This window comes from Podarcis liolepis, assembly GCF_965112155.1.
Source record: "Podarcis liolepis genome assembly, chromosome: 15".
In the NCBI taxonomy this organism is placed as follows: Eukaryota; Metazoa; Chordata; class Lepidosauria; order Squamata; family Lacertidae; genus Podarcis; species Podarcis liolepis.
The window spans coordinates 19,121,421-19,142,432 of NC_139566.1; the positions used below are offsets into that span (position 1 = coordinate 19,121,421).

General features: G+C 44.9%; 1 protein-coding gene across 3 annotated transcripts in view; it reads right to left on the minus strand.

Moving 5' to 3' along the window:
- Nucleotides 1-4,727: 4,727 nt before the first annotated feature.
- The window catches only part of LOC310694784 (arylacetamide deacetylase-like 4), a 50,623-nt gene continuing 34,338 nt past the window's right edge, over nucleotides 4,728-21,012 (minus strand). Inside the window, exons 1-4 of one of the 3 annotated variants that reach the window (XM_083478349.1) lie at nucleotides 12,180-12,502; nucleotides 8,682-8,898; nucleotides 7,316-7,379; nucleotides 4,728-5,529 (exon numbers count right to left, since the gene is read on the minus strand). In XM_083478349.1, the coding sequence (XP_083334475.1) occupies nucleotides 4,755-5,529; nucleotides 7,316-7,379; nucleotides 8,682-8,898; nucleotides 12,180-12,356 (1,233 nt within the window). In that variant the 5' untranslated portion in view covers nucleotides 12,357-12,502 and the 3' untranslated portion in view covers nucleotides 4,728-4,754. The other 2 variants (XM_083478351.1, XM_083478350.1) reach the window with 2 other exon arrangements.

Genomic DNA, 21,012 nt, shown 5'->3' on the forward strand with positions numbered 1-21,012 from the left:
TGAGCTGGGATTTAAAATAAAAAAAGATATCTGGGACCTTCTCTTATTCTACTTTTAGGAAACTGAAAATGAAAGCAATGTAAAAGGGTAAGGTAAAAGTCCCTGGATCACTGGCCATGGAATGACCCAACTGCATATCCCTGCATTGCAGGGGTTGGGCTAAATGACCCTCAGGATCTCTTCCGATTCTACAATCCATGATCTTATGCTCAAGATCTCCCAGGGTGCAGTGGCGGAGCAAGCCAATCAGGCCCCTGGGGTGGCACACATGCCTTGCGCCCAGGAGCAGCTGCCCGTGGGGCAGGGTGGCGCAAGCCGGGTCAGGACGCTCCACAGGGCCTCCGAGGAGTCTGCCTGCCTCCTCCCATTCAGCCGCCCTACAGCTGAGGGGAAGGTGGCGGGTGGACCATTTGGGGCAGCGCAGAGCCTGCGGGCGCCCAAGCCACCGCATCACTCCCAGGAGAGACGTGTGGCTCAGGCGCACTACCGCCCAGCCACCCTCAGTGGTGACACCCGGGGCGGCCCGCCCCCACCTCACCCCCTTTCCTCCGCCCCTGGCAGGGTGTCTGTCAGAACCCTGAAACAGACCCCCTTTCCTCCCAAAAGGCAGAGCAGACCCCAGGCCGCCTGGGTTGTGAGGAGAGCCAGCGACACCAAGGCATCATCGTAGGTGAGAATTGAGTGCCAGCAGTGGGCAGGCTGGGGAGAGGGGATGGGAAGGGAGGCTGCAGGCTGGGGAGGTGCCCGCCCACCCCTTGCCTTTGACACGTGACAGGGTTGGTTTTGGGGGGATTCTGGGGGCGGCGGCGCTGTGGCTCCTCAATGTGGGGTGTGGGAAGTGGGTAGACCAAGTGAAGGGGGTCTGATGAGGAAGGATGCCAGGCTCTCTTGACATGCAAAAGGAAGGGTGGGGGAGGGAGGGGTTTCTGTCCCTTTTGGGAATATTCATCCAAGCGTGGTGGACGTGTGAAAAGATGGAAAAGTTTTGGGATCTAATATATAATGACCTGAATAAACTTTTTATGTATACATTCCCTAAAAAACCAGAGGCTTTTTTATTAGGGATAATAGGGGAGGAGGTGAAAAAGGAGGATCGTAAACTATTTCAATATGCCACGGCTGCAGCCAGGATTCTTGTGGCTCAAAAGTGGAAATCACAGGAGATCCCAATGGCAATGGAGTGGCAGACCAAAGTTTTTGAGTATACAGAATTGGCTAAAATGACTTATAAAATTCGAGACCAAAAAGGGACAAAGTTTGAAGAAGAGTGGAGTAAATTTGTTGCATACATAAGAATTAACTGTAGAAGTTTAAAAACTTTAGCAGGGTTAACATAAATCCTGTGATGTGTATAGAGGGTAAATAAGAATCTGCAAGAGAAGAATTAAGAAAACCGAAGAATTAAGAATTAAGAAAACCGAAGCAGGGAAGGAAGTCTGGGCGTGAACTTACGCAGTGTAAATAAGATGACACAAAATGTTGATTGTAAAAAATTAAGTTTTATTTGTTTGTGGAAAAATCAATAAAAAGCATTTGAAAAAAGGGAATATTCATCCAAGCTACCCTTTAACAGAACTTTGTGGGGGGGGGGGTTAACCTCTGAAATTGTTCGACTGACCCATCTTTTAGCTCATAGGAGCAACTCTCGGGTATCAGGTTTGTTAGTAGTTTGGATGAGATCTTCTTGCAGTAAAGTAATTTGCCGGACCCACTACTTAAAACACCCTTGGAGACTTCCGGGTTAGCGCCTCTGGCAATGGCGGATTTCCTCTGATCGGGAGGAATCCGCTTCGTGAGAATTAGGGTCTGGACCGCTGCGGCGAGGCGGAGACCCATTAAAAACCACAGGCGGGAGAAGCCTGTGGACGTGGGATTCGGCTGGCACCTTTCGCGCCTACCCTACTCGCGGGGAAACCCGGTGCTTCGAATCGACTGCTTTTTTCACGGAGTGAAGCCGCATTGCTGTTGCCGGAGAGGGCTGACTTTTTCCTGTGGACAATTGGATTTTAAACAACTGCTTGTGAGTAGAACGGAAAATTGGACTATGAAATTTCTTAATTTGGCACCGAAGCGGGAAGGTCTAAACAGGAAGTCCGCCTTCCACTTTTGTAAATAGATTGAAGCAAAGACATTGCAAGCTAGAGTCTGGAAAATCGTCTGTAAAGGATTAAATTTTCATCATTTAAAATCACTAAACCCCCTTGGAAGCAGGAGAAGAGGGGGGGATCTTTTTAGACTGTTTAAACCTGCAGAAGAGAGAGTAAAGAAAGATAAATTTCCACCGTCTTGAACCTGGGAGCGGGGTGTCAGGACGGACGCTTTGGGAAGTTCATTGACTGTGGACAAATGTTTTTGACAGATAGTTAAAAAAGAGAAACATATTGATTCCTATGTTCCCTCTTGCATTTAAAAGAAACAAAATATCTGAAAAAGGAAAGGAACCTTGTTGCTAGATCTGCTTTTAAAAAGATGGATACAAATAGAAATTGTTTCCCCTAGAGGGAGCTTGTGAAACTGTTATTAGAGTTGATCTGGGGAGCTTTGCAGCTGTAGAGATTAAAGATCGTGGGACCAGACTTTGACCTTGAACAAGAATGTGCCTAGAACAAGCGATAGTGCTTGCTCTTTGCAAGACAAGTGCTTTACTGGAACAGCTACATGAGAAGATGGATTTGATGACTGTTGCAGTCGGAAATTTTGGACAAACAGTGAATACCTATATAGAACCTACTCAGGAATTAATCCAGGAATGTGCTTTGACAGATCAAGTGGTGAAGAAGATAAAGGAGGAGGTTGTTCCTGAACCTCAAGTTGTTGAAATGGAGAGAGCTGCGGCCCTGCAGGAACATAAGTTGCTGGATCTGACGAATGAATCTGGAGAAAGCCAGATTTGGAGAGATGGAGTTCTGTTGGGCTTGGAGATGGGAAGCTGGATAGATCCCCCTATGCAGGGATGTTTTGACCTTTCGAATTTGGCTTTGGGCCAGGGGGAGTTGTGAGTTGTGGGGGCCCTTAACTTTGGAGGGACTTTGAAACATGCTTCTAAATATCATATGGATTTCAGTGTTGACTATGGAGAATGGGCTGACTTGTCGAGAAGGGACAAAGATATTGACAAGTGGGAGTCTCCCCAAGAGAGAGGAAGGAATTTAAGAATAAGATCAGCAGAAGACAAAGTAAAGTACAGGTACAAACATGAAGAAGACCTGCGGAAGGGACATGGAAAAGACTTAAGAGCCTCGGATAGAAGGTCACCAGGTTGATGGACTAGATGGATGGGACAGAAAGGACTGACAAAACCCGAGACCAGGGAAGAGACGATGGATGAAGATTGGAAGAAAGTTTTATTTAGGAAATTACTGTCTTTTATGGTAAGATAAGGTTAAAATAGATTAAGGTAATTTAATGACAGAATATTGTGAAAGATGGAAAGGATTTGCTGAGATAATTAATAACTAGAATACAAAAAAGGGAGGTATGAGGAGGTCGATGACATAAGTTAATGGAAAATAAGGATTTGGGAATATTGGATTTGCTTTTAAATTTTTTGTTTATTTTTGTTTTTGGATTTTGGTGTATTGTGTGTTTTGTTTTTGGTTTTTTTTTTTTGACTTTGGTTTTTATTGACTTGTATTGTTCAATTGTTATTTTTGTGTACTTTCCCCCCTTTTTCTCTTGTTTTTTTCTCTCTTTCTCTGTAATTTTAAATTCTCAATAAATATCATTTAAAAAAATAAAAATAAAACACTCTTGGGAGATACATGAGCGGCCTGGTTAAAAATAATAATAATAATGCGGTGCCCTGCTAGGTTGGAGAATGGATAGTTCCATGGAGTGTCATCAATGCTTTTCTTTAAGAAAAAAATGTGCAGGTAATGTGTACACCCTTAAGTACTCCCAGGAAAAAAGCACTGATTGTCATGAAGTAACTTTGCACAGATAGATATGGTGTTCTGTTTTGACATCAGTCTGTTATTTTGTGTGTTTTTAAAATACAGTGGTACCTCAGGTTACATACACTTCAGGTTACATACGCTTCAGGTTACACACTTCGCTAACCCAGAAATAGTGCTTCAGGTTAAGAACTTTGCTTCAGGATAGGAACAGAAATCAGGCCCCGGCGGCGCAGCAGCAGCAGCAGCAGGAGGCCCCATTAGCTAAAGTGGTGCTTCAGGTTAAGAACAGTTTCAGGTTAAGAACGGACCTCCGGAACGAATTAAGTATTTAACCTGAGGTACCACTGTATAAGATAAATTAGATGTCACAAGCATGATGTCTCCTCAGTCTCTAAAATGTTCCAATTATTTTGGCACTACAGATATTCATTGGAATTAGCAAACACAACAGGCAATGTTGGTGACCCATTTGGACAGTTTTAACGGAGGATTGGGCCAATTCATAGAGGAGCCCATGGGTATGTTTCCCCTCCACTACTGCATGCAGTATTAATGCTATTTGCTAGGAATTACAAGCAGGGAAACTTCTCTTGCACCCAGGTCCTGTTTGTGGGCATCTCAGGAGGTACCTGCTTGGTCTCTGTGAGAGTAGGATTATGGACAAAGTGGGGCAATGGCCTGGTCCAACAGAGCTTTGCTTATGTACTTACAAACACAATGGTGATTTTAATAAATTAGCCTGACAAAACCTTGGACCTGAGTTTTTCTTTTAACTTAAGGATTGGCACAATGAGGAACAAAATTTCCCTCCACAGAAGCAGAAGACAGCCATTGGAAGACAAAGAAGGTCATTCATTTCTATAAATCTTTTAAGAACTGTATTACACTCTGCAAACATTTCTGTGTGCTCGGGAATTCAAGTGGCCCCCAACCAGCAAAGGCCATTATTCCGTGGAATCCATCTTGAACATGATACCATGTCACTGGCACACCATTGTCCTCTAGCCGCTTCTTGTACAACAGCCCATCATCCCGGAATCCATCATATTCACAGGTTAGAATGAAAGCCTCTGGGAGGTGGCAGATTATGTCATCCTCTGCTAGAAGGGGGGCAAACATTGTCTCACTACCTCTTTTAACTTGTTCATAAAGTTCTTCTGAAAATGGAGCAGGTTCTACAGGAACATAGCCCCTAGTTTTAAATTCTTCTGGAATGTTATCAGCACATATCCATTTTTGGTATTTCTCTCTCAAATCAGGAGGGACATGGGCGCCTTTCAGAACTCCATCTACATTCATCGTCTTCCCAGTGAGATATGTCAAACCGATTTTGACAGTTCTTTTCCGGAACATAGGAGGAACTGAATGGTTTTGCTGACAGGATGGCAGATTGAAGTCCATTCCTTGGAGGAATGGGTAAATGAGGACCTGAGCTCGCACTCTTGGGAGGTCCTCTCTGGTCACCAGTTCTTGGCAAATGGCTGCAGTAAAAGTGCCTCCAATACTCTCCCCAGCAATGGCAATGCGGCTGGGGTCCACTCCGTATTCCTTTGCATTTTTCATAAAGTATATTACAGCAGTTAAACAGTCCTGTACAGGGACTGGATACGGATGCTCAGGAGCTAAACGAAACCTAAAGAGAAGGCAAGATGTCATCAGCATTCATCATACACTTTGCAGCATTTTCCTGCAATGGCATATTGCAAGGGTGGCACCCCTAGGGCCACATTCCTTTCTATGCAACCTTCCTGGGGGCCACATGTCAGCTGTGGGTGGGACCAGAGAGCAAAATGGAAAGCAAATGCGAACTTTCCCACTGGACAAGTAGGTTGGTTCCTACACACAGCCACACACCTTTCTCTACTCTCCAAGCAAGCAAGCAAGACACATTCACACCAGTCAGATGCCACTCAAGGATGGTGCAAAAGAGGGGCAATGGTGCAGGGGTGGGGTCTGGGGTCAGAGGGGAAATGAAGTGGCCCAGAGTGCAACATTCAGCCCCTGTGCCTGATGCTCTGCACCCAAATATAATGCTAGTTCGGCATCCCATTCTCAGTGGCCGCTGGTCAAATCTGATTCCGACCATAGAGGCAGACTATAGCCAGCATAGCTAGGAACCACTGGTAGTCTTATACTCTGCCCAATTATTTAATCCCTTTTCAAAGCCATCCACATTGGAAGCTATCTCTGCTTTCTGTGGGAATTGGTTCCATAGTTTAACTTTGCACTGTATGGATAAGTACTTTCTTTTATCTGAATCTTCTAGCATTCAGCTTCATTGAATGTCCACATGTTCTAGAGTTCAGAGAGAGCGACAAACACATTTCCCCAGGCCACTTTCCACGTGACATGCCTAATATAACCAACTTCTATATTTTGAATGTTTCCTTGATTTCCTTTTCCATCCCAGGAAAACAACCCCAGTTCTGAATCACCTCCAGTATGTCCCACCATGCCTTCCTGAGATCAGTGCTTCCCACTCTTTCTGCCCACTTTAAACCATATGGCCTTAAAGCCAAGAACTCCAGTTCACCCACCTTGGCCAGGAGGCTTCAGATCATGCACCAAAGGTGCATTAAGGCAGTGAGGGCAGCCATTGGGAGAGATGATGTCCATTACTGTCAGGAAGGCTTGCCTTGTAAAGGGCTCTGAAGCCCTGGCAAATGACACATCTCCCATTGCCCAATGTACCACTGCTCTCATTGGATGGTAAGTGTGGCTGACGGAGCAGTTGGGAACAGCTTGAGCTTATTTGCCAGAGAGAAGTTCACCTTAACTCCAGCTGCACTTTCCCTCTCAACCACAGGGCCATTTTGCCTTAGGAGAAGAATCCTAATGGCTTTTTATGGGTTGATGTGGTGGTTTTCTGTAAAAGTAGTTTAATGGCCTGATCCAGCAGAGCTCTTCTTATCATTAAAGCCAGAGGGATTGGGTCCAAAGGCATAAAAATCAAAATACAAAGATGAACACCCATTCTAATGGTTGGCAAATTCACTATGTTGGCAAAATCAGTTTTTTTCTGGGCTCATGTGGAAGGGTTAGAAACTGAGGGGAAATACCGTATTTTTCGCCCTATAGGACGCACTTTTCCCCCACCAAAAATGAAGAGGAAATCTGTGTGCTTCCTATGGTGCGAATGCAGGCTTTCGCTGAAGCTTGGAGAGCGAGAGGGGCCGGTGCACACTCCAGGCTTCAGGAAGCTATCAGCAAGCCTGGGGAGCCCGTGGGAGTTCCCGCAGGGCTCCCTAGGCTGCGGATAGCAGCCTGCTGCCCAGTGCGCAGGGTGTGCTGAAGCATCGGCGGGGGGGGGGGGATTATTTTTTTTCTTTATTCCCCCCCTCCCCAAAACTAGGTGCGTGCTATAGGGCGAAAAATACAGTACTCTTTTTGTCTGCTACCACAAGCATGAAGATACTTACTCAGCACACATAACCACTGAGTCAGTTTGGTGGGCAATGGAACGGCAGATCATTTCAGAGGTTCCTGGGGGGAAAAAACACATCACACACTGCCTGCTGTGAGCAATTATTTGTTACGCTCTATTAGAACCGGCACCTCTTTGTTGTTGTTGTTGTTTAAAAGTGTGGCACTTACCTTAACAACTTCATGGTGAGTACTGGCACCTCTCTTTCTAGAAAAAAAAGGACTGGATATGACTAATATTGCTGTGTCATAAATGTCTGTTTTTAATGTCCATGGAGGCACAGGTCAATTCTGCGTCCAGGGCAACTGTTTACCAGCTCCATCTGGAATGCAGGCTGAGACCCTGTCTCGCCAGAGTGGTGCATGCTCTAGTTATCTCCTGCTTGGACTACGGCAATGCACTCTACGTGGGGCTACCTTTCAAGGTGACCCAGAAACTACAACTAATCCAGAATGCGGCAGCCGCCAAGACCACATAGCACCGGTCTTGAAAGACCTACATTGGCTCCCAGTACGTTTCCAAGCACAATTCAAAGTGTTGGTGCTGACCTTTAAAGCCCTTAACGGCCTCCGTCCAGTATACCTGAAGCAGCATCTCCAGCCCCATCGTTCTGCTCCAACACTGAGGTCCAGCGCCGAGGGCCTTCTTGCAGTTCCCTCACTGCAAGAAGTGAAGTTACAGGGAACCAGGCAGAGGGCCTTCTCTGTAGTAGTGCCCACCCTGTGGAATGCCCTCCCACCAGATGTCAAAGGAAGAAAACACCTACCAGATTTTTGGAGGCATCTGAAGGCAGCATGTTTAGGGAAGCTTTTAATATCTGAAGGACTATTGTATTTTAATATTTTATTGGAAGCTGCCCAGAGTAGCTAAGGAAACCCAGCCAGATGGTTGGGGTATAAATTATTATTATTATTATTATTATTATTATTATTATTATTATTATTATTACTATTACTATTATTATTTCATAAAATATATATGCTACTTGATTGTGGAAAACAACAACAACAACCATGTATAGGCTGCACAAATCACCCCCACCCCACCCCCGTCCACGGCAAACATTTCAGGATCTTTACATTAAATTACAATGACAAATTCTCTTCTAACAATACAGTGGAACCTCTACTAGCAACCACAGTCCGTTCCAGAGGCCCGTCCTTATGGTGAAATGGGTCGCTGGGAGAGGCGCCATTGTGCGCAGGCACAGGCGACAATTGCCCGCTTCTGTGCAGGCGCGAACGGCAGCAAACCCGACAGTTACTTCTGGTCGCAACTTAGAATGTCCGCTAGTGGTGACAGTTGTAAATAGAGGTTCTACTGTACAGTTAACCATTTCAAACACATTTCACAGAACTTACGGATGCTTCCAAACACCCCAGCACCTCCATGAAGAAAGATGATTCCTTTCCTGTTCCCAGCAGGTGATGTCTTGGGCCAGTACAGCCTCACAGGCACCCCATCAAAAACCAGGTCCCTTGTGATCAGTTTGGAGTCCTTCATTATCGGAATGAATAGGCACATGGCCCTGATTATGGAATATCTATGGCAGATGCCCATTTTTTCCAGAATTCCTACCTGTTTAAAACAAAACATTTAGCATGCATAATTAGCATTAGATATTTTTCCACTTACAATTTTTTAATACTTAAAAAAGTATTTTGGGACTGTCTAATCCAGCCTTTAGAAATACTTGGAAGAACGATACTTGGAAGACCATTCCCTGCTGAAAGGCCCATTTCTACCTGGCCTAGGGGGCAGGGCCCAGACTCACCTTGAACAGCTAAAAGGGGATCCTGGGAGGCCAGAGGGGCATTGCTGGAACAACTCTTGGGATGTGGCAACTGGCTAAAAAGTTTTAAAATCTTTAATTTTAGTTCCCCTGTTTTGTTTTTGTTGGGATGGGGTTGGTTAAATGTTTCATTGGGATTGGCAGCTATTTTAATTTGGGTATTATTATTATTATTATTATTATTATTATTATTATTATTAGTTGATTTATAGGTTTATTTTAGTCTGTAAAAGATATTCTGTTTGTTAATGTTTGATGTTTTATTATGCTTATATATGCTGTAAGCCACCCAGAGTGGCTGGGTAATCCCAACCAGATGGGCGGGATACAAATAATAAAATTAGTATTATTATTAGTATGCCAATATCACATTGATAGCAAAACAAGATCATGACTCAGCCCAAATCAATAATTATAGACCTATTACTTTGCTTAATTGTAATTATAAATGGGCAACAATTTTTTACTTTTTGAATGTTGTCTGATTTAGGGTATTTTTGCAATGCTGAATCAGGAAATGGCATCCGTTTCTCTCCATCAGGTCAGGTTTACTGTAAACTGAATGGTGGGCATTGATAAAGGTAAGTACACGTAAATTGCATGTTGCTTCACTTCACCATTTTTCAAACTTCAGGGCTTGAACTTCCATTTCTTGGAACTCCTGGAATGCTCAGCAGCAGGGAGGTCTCTCTTCAGAGTCCAACAGTAGTCAGCCATCATGACTGCGTCCCAGCGACCCTGATACCTGGTCTCCATCTCTTTCATGTCCTGATGGAATCTCTCCCCCTGCTCGTCCCTCATTGAACCCAGTTTCTCAGGAAACTGGTCCATATGTGAAAATAGGTAGTGCATCTTGACACTCATGTTGCAGCCCAGGTTTCTGAAAGCAGTCAGCATGTTGTTGACAAGTTCTGCGTAGTTTCTGGCCTTATTGTTGCCAAGAAAGTTCTTCACTACCAGAACAAATGCCTTCCACACTTCCAGTTCCACTTCGTTCATTGAGTTTCCGAACTCTGGATCTCTGATGAGCTGATGGATCTGAGGACTGTCAAAGATGCCAGCTTTCAACTTCTCTGTGGTCAATCCTGGAAAAGCCTGGCACAAGTAAGTGAAGCAGTCACCATCCTTGTCCAGAGCCTTGGTGAACTGCTTGATTAAGCCAAGCTTGATGTGCAGCGGTGGCAAGAGTATTCTGTCTCTGTCCACCAGAGGGTCGTTGATGACGTTCCTTTGTTTGCAAGGCACCAATTCCTCCCGCACAGGCTAGTCCTTCTTCGTGTAATGCTGAGCACGGTCCCTACTTTCCCACATGCACAGAAAACATGGGTACTTGGTGAAGCCAGACTGTTGTCCCAACAAAAAGTTCACCATCTTCAGGTCAACACAAATAAACCACATATGCTGATCATAACCAATTTTCTCCAGCACATACTTCACCGCTTCATACTTCTCCTTCAGTGTACTCGAGTGAGCCAAGGGTATAGAGGCAAACGGTTGCCGATGTGTAGCAGAACACATTTCAGTGATCGCTTGCTGCTGTCAATGGACAGTTGCCAATCTTTGGGTTCGTACTGTGGCACTCCAAGCTTGAGCAGAAGCTGCGCAATATCTGCACAGTACACCACGTCTTTCTCTTCCGAGAAAAAACAGAGGTACTGTTGATGCCTGTTGCGGAAGAAGCTGATGCAAGCACTGTCAGAGAGGAGGTTTTTTTCCTTCAATCTGGATGCCAACAGTTCGGCAGAGTCCTTTACAAGCTGAGGTTGTGAACTAGATCATTCAACTCCTTTTGGGAAAATGGATGTGGAGCATCATCTTCAAGAACCACTTCTTCTTCATGTCCTTCAACACTGGAGGCATCTTCGTCACTAATGTCAGGAAGTTCTCCAAAGATAGGCACTGGAATTTCATCACAATGAGCTACAGGACGACGTGCTGATTGAAGATCAGGATACTTGAGGCTGCTCCGGTTCTTTCTGTTGATCCCAGTCACATCAACAGCGCACCAATTTATGGAAGATTTCGAGGTTTTATGACTTCAAACTGATCCCTTTTCGACATAATCACCCAGAACTATTGGACCTGAATACTTCTTGTCATTAAATTAATCATTTCCAAACAAAACAATTATTCGACATGGCATTTTACCCCCACCAACTTCTTCTAAAATGCTGCACACAAGCGTACATGTGAACAAAAAGATAAAAAAAGTCACGTGGCCATAGCTCAAAAATTTGACCTGATTGAGCAAAACCAATGTGATTTTTGGATTCAGCGCATCAGATTTGTCCTAAATCAACTGAAAAAACGCAGACAACAAATTTGTTGTTGACCAGTATAATGCTTCTTGGAGTTGGGGGCGGGAATTACTAGATAAAATGGGGTTCAGGGAGAAATTTGTGAGAGGAAAAAATACGTTATATACAGAGTGATTTGCAAACAGTAAACAGAATTTAAAAAGAAAATGCATTATTGGTAAGGAAACAAGAGAAGGTTGTCTACTTTCACCATTATTGTTTATTTTAGAAGTGTTGTGTGGGGATATTAGAGAAAATGATATACGAAGCCTCCAAGTGAGTCTTCAAACTTACAAACGGAGGGCATTTGCAGATGATGTGGTATTGTTCATGGAAAACCTGATGAAAAATGTGGTCAAGGTACTGGAAGCAATAAAGCAGCTTGGTGATTTTCTTTTATAAGAGAAAGAAAGTAATGGGTAGCAGAGGGCGGGAGATAAAAACACTGTGGAAAGTGGACCAGATATCAAAATTTACTTGAACGGAAATCACTTTTATGATTATCTCCTATTGAAGCCAGTACACTAAGGAAATTAAACATTCAAGAGAATTGGGGTACTTATAGAGACATACTGTGTTTTTCTGGTAATGCATGTAAAATGAAAAAGTTAGAAGAAATTCAAGAATGGGTATCAGATTGGTTTCAATATTTTCAAATTAATGAGCATTTTTTAAAAGAATTATTCTAAATTATTTTATTGACTCTAAAGGGTTGCAGCCCCTTTTATAGAGGTGTCTTCATCCCCATGATATATGTAAAATATACTTACTAGTGCCAATCCATATCCCGTTAAGAAATCGTAAAGCAGTATTATTGGGCGATAGGACAGTCCTCGAGGCAGGTGGGTCCTGGTAAGACGATAAGAAACTCCCCACACTAACAGCAAGAAATGAATGAAAATAGTTGTATATAATATCAGCATCCACAGAGTTTCACCAAACGCCATTTCCCTTAAACTCAGAGGCACAGAGACAAGGACTTCGCCTTGGCCAACGGTGGTGGCTTTTATGGGAGAACAATCTATGCCATGTGGAAAAGAACACCCTAGGCCAACCCATATAATTCTCAGTTGAGAAGAAAATAAATAGTTTAATAATCCAGTAAGACACTGCAGCTCTCCTGGATTCCTGATAGCCACTGTTGTTCCTCACACAGGGTGTGGATACGCATTGGTGGGTGTGAATTTGCCTATCTTTTCCTCCCAAGAGAAGGCATGCATAGGAGTTTGCCTGCCCTCCCACACAAAATCATTGTGCCTCTTAATTTAATTATCAGGGATAATTAAAAGGGGCGGCACATCAATGCAGGTAGGGCTGGCTGGCACGACACTGCAATGGCATCCTCCCAACAGGAGGGTCACTGCAACTTTCCAGAACAGTGTGGTGAGGAAAGAGGTTTGGCGCTGTGCAGGCTGACAAATGGGAGCCAATGCCATCCAGTCTATTGCTCATATAACTCCACTTTTCATTTATAAAGTCCATTTATTTATTTATTTATAAAAGCTTCCTCTGCTTCCTTTACTGTTGGACCCATTGATGGCCTCTTGCTGAACTGATACAAAGAGGGGAGTTGAAATACAATGGGATTTAGTTCATTCATTTATTTATAAAAGCTTCCTCTGCTGTTGGACCCATTGGTCATTTGCTGCAATGATACAAAATGGAAGCATCCTGACTTTCTTGGTTGAAGGAATGGATTCACATATTCTAGACTTAGAAGGCCATGATAATATTTTTGGTTGGCATGCTTCATTACGGTATGAAAAGGTGAAAGTACATAAAGGATTTATAAATCATATAATTAGGGGGGCCAAATTGTATAGAATATGGGATAAATAGAAGCATTTATTAGAGGGGAACCTCTTTGGCTCTCAATGTTGGAAATTATAGAGGTAAAGAAAAAGAATATTATTATTATTAATAATAATTGAATTTATATACCACCCTATGCCCAGAGGTCTCAGGGCGGTTCACATAAAAGGATCACAATATGATAGAATGGTGGACAACTTACAAAAATTTATTAAAACAAGTGGGAGGAAAGTATAAATTTATAAAAAATAAGGAATTATCAGGAAAACTAACAACAAGGATACAATATCATCATTTGAATGGAGTATTTAAGAAAGATAGGCTACAAGGGTCTGGGGAACAAATATCACCACTGGAGAGAGGCCTGTTGGAATGGAATGTAAAAGTGCTGTCTATAATGTATAAAATATTATTGGAATGGGAGACAAAGGATGAGGAAGTAAAATCCCCAATGATACATTATGCAATAGAAATTGGTCATAATATAGACATGGAAGCATGGGGACGATTGTGGAATATGGATATAAAATTTATAGCATGTTATGGTTTAAGAGAAAACGATCTATCAATGGTATCTAACCACTGGCAAAAATGGCAAAAATGTATAAATCTAAATCAAATAAGTGTTGGAAATGTAAAGAGAAAGAAGGTTCTTTTTATCATGTGGTGGTCTTGTAGTAAGGTTAAAGCTTACTGGGAAATGATATATCATGAATAGAAAAGGATGTTTAAAATAATGTTTGTAAAACATTATTTTTCCTTTGGGAATTATAGGGACAGAACTACCTAAACTATATAGAAACTTGTTCGCGTATGCTACTACAGCAGCAATAATGCTACTTGCCCCAAAATGGAAACAAGTAGAAGTCCCAGCGAAGGAAGAATGGATACAGAAAACTTAAGGAATATGCAGAAATGGCAAAACTTACCAGAAAAATAAAAAACCCAGATAACAAACTTTTTATAAAAGAATGAAAATGGTTTATTGAATATTTACAGATACATTGTAAACAGATAAGAACATTGGCAGGATTATTGTTACAACCTGCAGTTTCAAAAGCGTATATATTTAAAGTAGAAGAATAAATTAAGTTAATTTGAATATGCAGAAGATATTAAAAATAAATATCCCTTCCTCCCTCTCTCTCTCTCTTTCTCAATGTGAAGTCCCAAAATTGTCACATCATAACTCCAGGCAGATGTTGCTACATAATATCTGCTTGAGTTTGAAGATTTAGCAACGAGAAACATCTGTGCAAAAAGCTAAGCCAAGTCCTTTGGAGTGCAATGGGTCCATTTCATTATACCCACATTCGACAGAATTCTAGTCAAACCCAGATACCCAGACACACAAAAGGCAAGACATTATGCTGCTCTCTCCATATCAGGCCAACAAGCAAGAAGATGCCGTTGGATCTCACCATCCTCTGATCACTTGAATTCAAACTTTGAGCTGCCAAGGAGAACCTTGAAATGTCATCCAGGCCAATAAGTCAGTGAACAAACAGGTGCAAGCAGTATATTCAGATCAGGTTTTAAGAAGTGGATGGTCAGGGCAGGAGCAGGGACTGCGCAACGGGAGCTCACCCTGTCGCAGGGATTCAAACCGCCAACCTTCTGATTGGCTCTGTGGTTTAACCCACAGCGCCACCCGTGTCCCAAGGGTATCTATACCCTTCACAAATTAGGGCCATGATACCTGAAGGAACTCCACACGTGGGCCTATTCAGATCAGACGTGCACACCTGAAAACAGACTGGGATCTACCCAGGCCCAGATGAGATATGGATCTGTTGCCAAGTGCCAATCTATGTCCCAAGAGTCACTATTGGTACTAACTGAAGTTTCAGAATTCAACTCCTTGCATAACACATTGCAGAAATCCAAATGGAAGGTTGCCAGTGTTAATTCTGAGATCAAGATAAAGCTGCAGGCCAGCATTTATTCGTCCTCCCCCCAACCCCACCCCGCTCCTCTTTCTCCATTTGCTCTCCTTTCCCCCTGCTTCATCAGCACTTCCCTCCATCTGCAGCAGGCTGCTTCTTTCTGTCCCCCTCTGTCTTTCTATCCAGTGGCAGCAGGATGCCTGGAGCTGACAAGGAAGGTGAGGAGCCGCCCCGGGTGTAACCACTGAGGGGGTGACAAAATACTGGGCGACACTCATCGTGGCACCTGCAGTGCGCCCAAGTCATGCGTCTCGCAGGCTTAGCGCTGCCCAAACGGTCCGCCTGCTGCCTCTCCCCCAGATGTAGGGCGGTTGAGTGGGAGGAAACAGGCTCCTGAACACGCCACCCCAGGTGCCCAAGCGGCTTCCTCCGCCGCTGCAGACAAGTACGCCCAAAGGGAGAGGGGAATCCTGTTATGTACTGAAGTTCTCACCCTGGGCCATCAGGGGGATACTGTAGATAGTTATGCAAATGAAGGATCAAAAGTGACGTTCCGTGATTGGATAGTTTGTATGCAAATGAAGGATCGAAAGTGACGTTCAGTGATTGGCTAGTTACAGAAAATGGTTACTGTTGCATTCTAGAGGAGCTCTATATAAGCAGGCTGACTTGAGCTCCTCAGTTCAGTTCTGTTCCAGCTTACAAATAAAGAGCTGCTTTGGAAGAATTGCTGTGTTGTCTGATATGTTCGCCCACAACTTAACAAGTCCCAGGAGCAGCGGAGCTGTATGGCTCCTAGAGGTGCAGAGGTAATAAGGCAGAAAGTCAAATTAATGAGATGTTGAAAGGAAACCTGGTACAAAGTAATTAGCTTTCTAGCAACGTATATTTACCAGAATAAAATTGCCCTTGCCATTGTATATAACTCCACAATTAAAACAAAAACACGGATTAATTGCTGGGATTATAGCCAATTTACCTTGTGATTTTTGTTTTGATTACCCTGTATCATCATCATCAACCTTTTATTCGACCGTCAGTCAGAAAAAAGTACATTTGTCAATACACAGTTAAAAGCTCCAGGAAGATTTTAGAACTTAGCCAACACTAAAATGGGCTAAACAGATAGCCCCATATCAATACAGTCAATTATAGTCTTTCGACGCTTAAAAGTTAAAAAAAGAAATTTGGCCACCAAGGAAGGTATAGCTCTAGTGACGTTATTCAGCAAGTATAAAACCTGATTTTCTCCGGATAGGAAGCTAGATTGACATAGGAGTGGGTCTATAAAATTTTGTCTAAGCTCTGCATAAGAAGAGCAAGTCAAGAGAATGTGTTCAGTGGACTCAACCACACCCATGGCACAATGACAGGTTCTCTGGGCGTATGGTACTCCCCTGTACCTTCCCCACAATATCGCAGAGTCAAGGACATTTAATCTAGCCGCTGTAAGAAGTCTACGGTATTCCACATAGTGAATTTCTGCAAGGTAGGGGGCTGGTATGGTCCGATAAATCTGGTCCCCTAGGAACATCCCTGGTTTTACCTGGGCTATGTCCTCTTGTCTGGCAATGTCACTCAGTCTCCGGGAGATCACAGCTCTAGCTTGATTGTATGTCATAGACTCAAAGCAAAGGTGAGACAATCCGCAGGATTGAACCTCGTTAGTGACCTCCCTTTCCCACGATGATTGGAAATCGTCCCTCAATATCAAGGGGGCAATACCCACTGGTTTAAAACAAAGCTTGAGCCATAGCCAGAGCTTCGTCTTCAAGGCCACATGCCGTAGAGCTTGCCAGCCGACCTCTAATCTCATAACCACACCCGCTACCGAGGGGGGAATCCTAAGGATGGCTCTAAGGAATCGCGTTTGGATAGAATCCAATTTCAAAAAATCACTACGGGAGCCTAAAGAGATGCCCACCAAAAGAAGGGGGAGGACTTTCATTTGAAAGAGTCTCAAAGCTATCTTCGCTGATTGAGCCTGATTCTTAGCATATAAGGATGTAATCTGGATGGCTGCTTTAGATGCGTTAGTTGTTATATAGTCTCTATGGGCCAGAAAAGACCTATTTGACTGTATTACTTGTCCCAGATATTTAAAGCAGTTAACCTGCTCTAAGGGGATCCCGTTCATCAACCATCGATGGAGTCTCAGTCGGGCAGAGAAGACCATGATCTTGGTCTTAGCATAGTTGGGTTGGAGCTCATGCTGATCACAGTATTCATGTAGAGCTTGCAACATTCTCCTCAGTCCAATAGGGGATCTGGCAAGAAGTGTGGCGTCATCCGCATACAGAAGAACATTCAGAGATCGGCCTGCTAATTTGGGGGGGTGGAAAGCATCATTGGCCATGTGAGTCACCAGTGAGTTAATGTAAAAATTAAACAATGCTGGGGCCAATAGACAACCCTGTCTTACCCCTCTATTGGTGGTAACAGGGTTGGAGACTAGGCCTTTATTGTCTAGCCTGATTCTCAGAAAGGTGTTTGTATGGAGGCTGATAATCAGATGAAGGAGGCGACAGCTGGAGGGCCGAGGTTGCCTATGCCTGGCATAACTAAGTGCATGTGAGCTGCGACCCTTTTACCCTTACTTGTGAGTAAACTCTAAAACCAATGGGATACATTTCTGAGTAAGTGTACTGGGTAGGACAACTCGCTATTAGGATTCAACCTGCCCGGGGATTTGGAGATAGAGAGTGGGGGGAGAGGGAAAGAGGCCTCTCAAAGAGAGGATAATAAATCAAACAGCAGCATTTTAGAGCATTTTTACACCGACCTGGAAACTCACCCGTTGCTTCGGGGCAACAATTTCAGTCAGTGGTGGAGTTAGCTGCACAGATGCCCAGAGCACCGGCCATGCTGTGCACCGGGGGGGCGGCAGGGCAAGCTGGGGGGGGCGTGCGCGGTGATCTGCTGTGGGCAGTGGTGGCAACTCAAGCCGCAGCACATGGGGCAGCAGGGCGAGCCCCCTGCCGTGTGCCTTTTTGTCACCCCACCTCAGGGATGACACACAGGGCAGGCTGCCGCCACCGCACACCCCTTCCTACGCCCCGGATGCCTCCTAATAATAAAAATTAAGCCTCGTGTCTGTGTTTGGGTGCTTCCACTCCCACCCCCTTCCCTTGCCTGCCGGGCGCAGGCATACTCTTCTTCAAACTGGCTTTGCCCAAGGAAAGTTCCCCGTTTCCCCTCCCCGCCTCCTCTCAGCCTTCCCCAGGACCAATAACAAGCTGCTCTAAGGGACAGTAGCATCGTGTTTTCAGATTTGGGCCAGCCTCCCACCCCCTATAAGGGACGCGGGTGGCGCTGTGGGTTAAACCACAGAGCCTAGGACTTGCCAATCAGAAGGTGGGTGGTTTGAATCCCCGCGACGGGGTGAGCTCCCGTTGCTCGGTCCCTGCTCCTGCCAACCTAGCAGTTCAAAAGCACGCCAAAGTGCAAGTAGATAAATAGGTACCGCTCCAGCAGGAAGGTAAACAGCATTTCCTTGCGCTGCTCTGGTTCGCCAGAAGCGGCTTAGTCATGCTGGCCACATGACCCGGAAGCTGTACTCCGGCTCCCACGGCCAATAAAGTGAGATGAGCGCCACAACCCCAGAGTCGGCCACGACTGGACCTAATGGTCAGGGGTCCCTTTACCTTTTACCCACCCCTACCCTGCTTTTCCCAACCTGTAGAAGGACCAGACTCCAGTTTCTCGCCTCTTGATCCCTATGCAAAGCTTTTTCCCCACCCTCACCTCTCCGCCACTGAGGTTTTCTAAATCCGGCCCGCACACGGTCTGGGAAGCAGCATGTTTTTCCATGGGTAGAAGGTGTCCTTTTATTTAAATTGCATCTCTGGGTTATTTGTTATTTGTTGGAGTTGTTGGAGTTGGAACTTAACGAGTTAAGTTCTTCCCATGATGCCACACTATTCTGACGTCAGCTTTCGAAGCTGGGAGGAGTTTGGGAGGAGTTTGTCCAGTCCCACTCTGTGTTCCGTGGGGAAAAGACGCAGTTTGGCATGGCTGCAAATAGTCCTGGAAATTCCTGAGAAATGTTGGAATAAAAAGCTGTAAATAGACAAACTGGACTCTGTGTGTTTGTCTGGAAGCTGAATCAAGCTGGTGACAGTTCTACACCGCTGTGTGAAACTCTGCTGAGCCGTGACTGAGTGGCGCAGCTGAGGGAAGCGCGCCGGACCGGGCAGCCATAAATCGCTAATCGAGGTTCGTAAATCAATTAGCGGGGGTCACGGCTAATAACCAAAAGTCACAGGTTATGGATCCTAAATCATCGCTTGTAAAACTGTCACGGAAGATACTGCCGGAATGCGTTTGAAGTCTGCGGTGTCGAGCAGGAGGCAAAGGAGCAGCTGCGGAGTTTGAAAGCAGCTAGCTGAAAAACGCAGAGGTTTGCTGTGGAGCCAGGGGCTGAGAACAGCAGGGTATCGTTTCTCCAAGGAGAGAAGCCAGAGGAGCTGACGCTACTGTAAGTACAGCTTGGGGCCCCCTTGGGAGAACGGAAGAAGATGGCGGACAGCCATGATTCATTCTCCGTGCCTTTCGAAAAGTTAAACGGCCAAAATTGGGGAGAATGGAGCAGAAAGCTGAAGGCCTGGCTGGTAGCCAAGGGTCTGTGGGACGCGGTCTTAAGGCCTCCACTGCCTCAACCAGCCGCCGGAGCTGCAGCAGCAGTAATTGCAGATGCGCATGCTTCGCAGAGAAAAAACCAGAAGGCCCTGGGAGCTATAGTGCTCAGTTTGGAGGGTTCAGAGCTGCCCCATGTGGAGGGTTTGGAAACTGCGCATGAAGCTTATGCTGCTCTTGAAAGAGTGCACCACAGGACCACGGCTGGTGCTAAAATCCACACCACCAGGCGTTTGTTTGAAATGAAGCTGCGTCCAGGTGGGGACATAAGACAACATGTTACAGAGATGCTCTCTGTGTTTAATGAGCTGCGGCTGTTGCAGGTGAATTTTACAGATGAATTGAAGGTTTATATTTTGCTAAGCTCTCTGGACAAATGTTATGACAATTTATGTCTAACTCTGGAGTCTATGAGTCCGCAGGATCTGACTTTGGCGTACGTCACAGGACGCTTGGCCGACGAACAGGAAAGGCGCATCAGGGAGAGCAAGTCTGGTGCAGGTAGCTCCACCGGGAAAAAGGGGGGGGCTAAGCAAGATGAGAGCTTTGTTCAGGCTTTTGCCATTCGTCGGTGCTACGTGTGTGGATCTCACAGTCATTTGAAAAGAGACTGCCCACAGCAAGGGAGGGCAGCTGGACAGGAAGGCTTCAAGGACACCTATCATGGAAATCAGTCGGGTTTCCATGGGAACCAGTCTGGGAGAGCAGGCCAGCCTGGGAACGCAAGAGGAGGACGCGGAAAACAACGTGGGGAGACGTATCAGATAGCAGCAAGTCTGGCTTTGTCTGAAGACAGCTGTGACCAAAGCACTGAGTTTCGTTTCGTTATTGACTCTGCAGCTAATCGCAATTTGATTCCAGAGACACCTGCTGTCGAGAGGTGGAACTGCACGGCAATTCCTGCCGGGAAATCTGTACTGTTTGCAAATGGACAGAAAGGAAATTTGACTAACGTTGTAAATCTGCATTTTCGTATTTTACAGGAAACGCTGGAGTGTTGTACCGTTCCTGGGATGCACCACTGTCTTTTATCTGTGCCTTATCTACTGAAAATGGGATTTACGGTTTGTTTTCAGGGTGATGTGTGCACAATCTCCAAAGGAGGGAGGATGCTTGCCAAGGTTAAAAAGGGGGCAGAATGATCTCTTCATTCTTAAAACGTCTCTGGAGGGTGATGGGAAGGTTAAGAAAGCACAAGCACTGCGTGCTACAATTCCCAATCATGATGAATGTGTCCATATTTGGCATGCTAGGACGGCACATAGTTCAG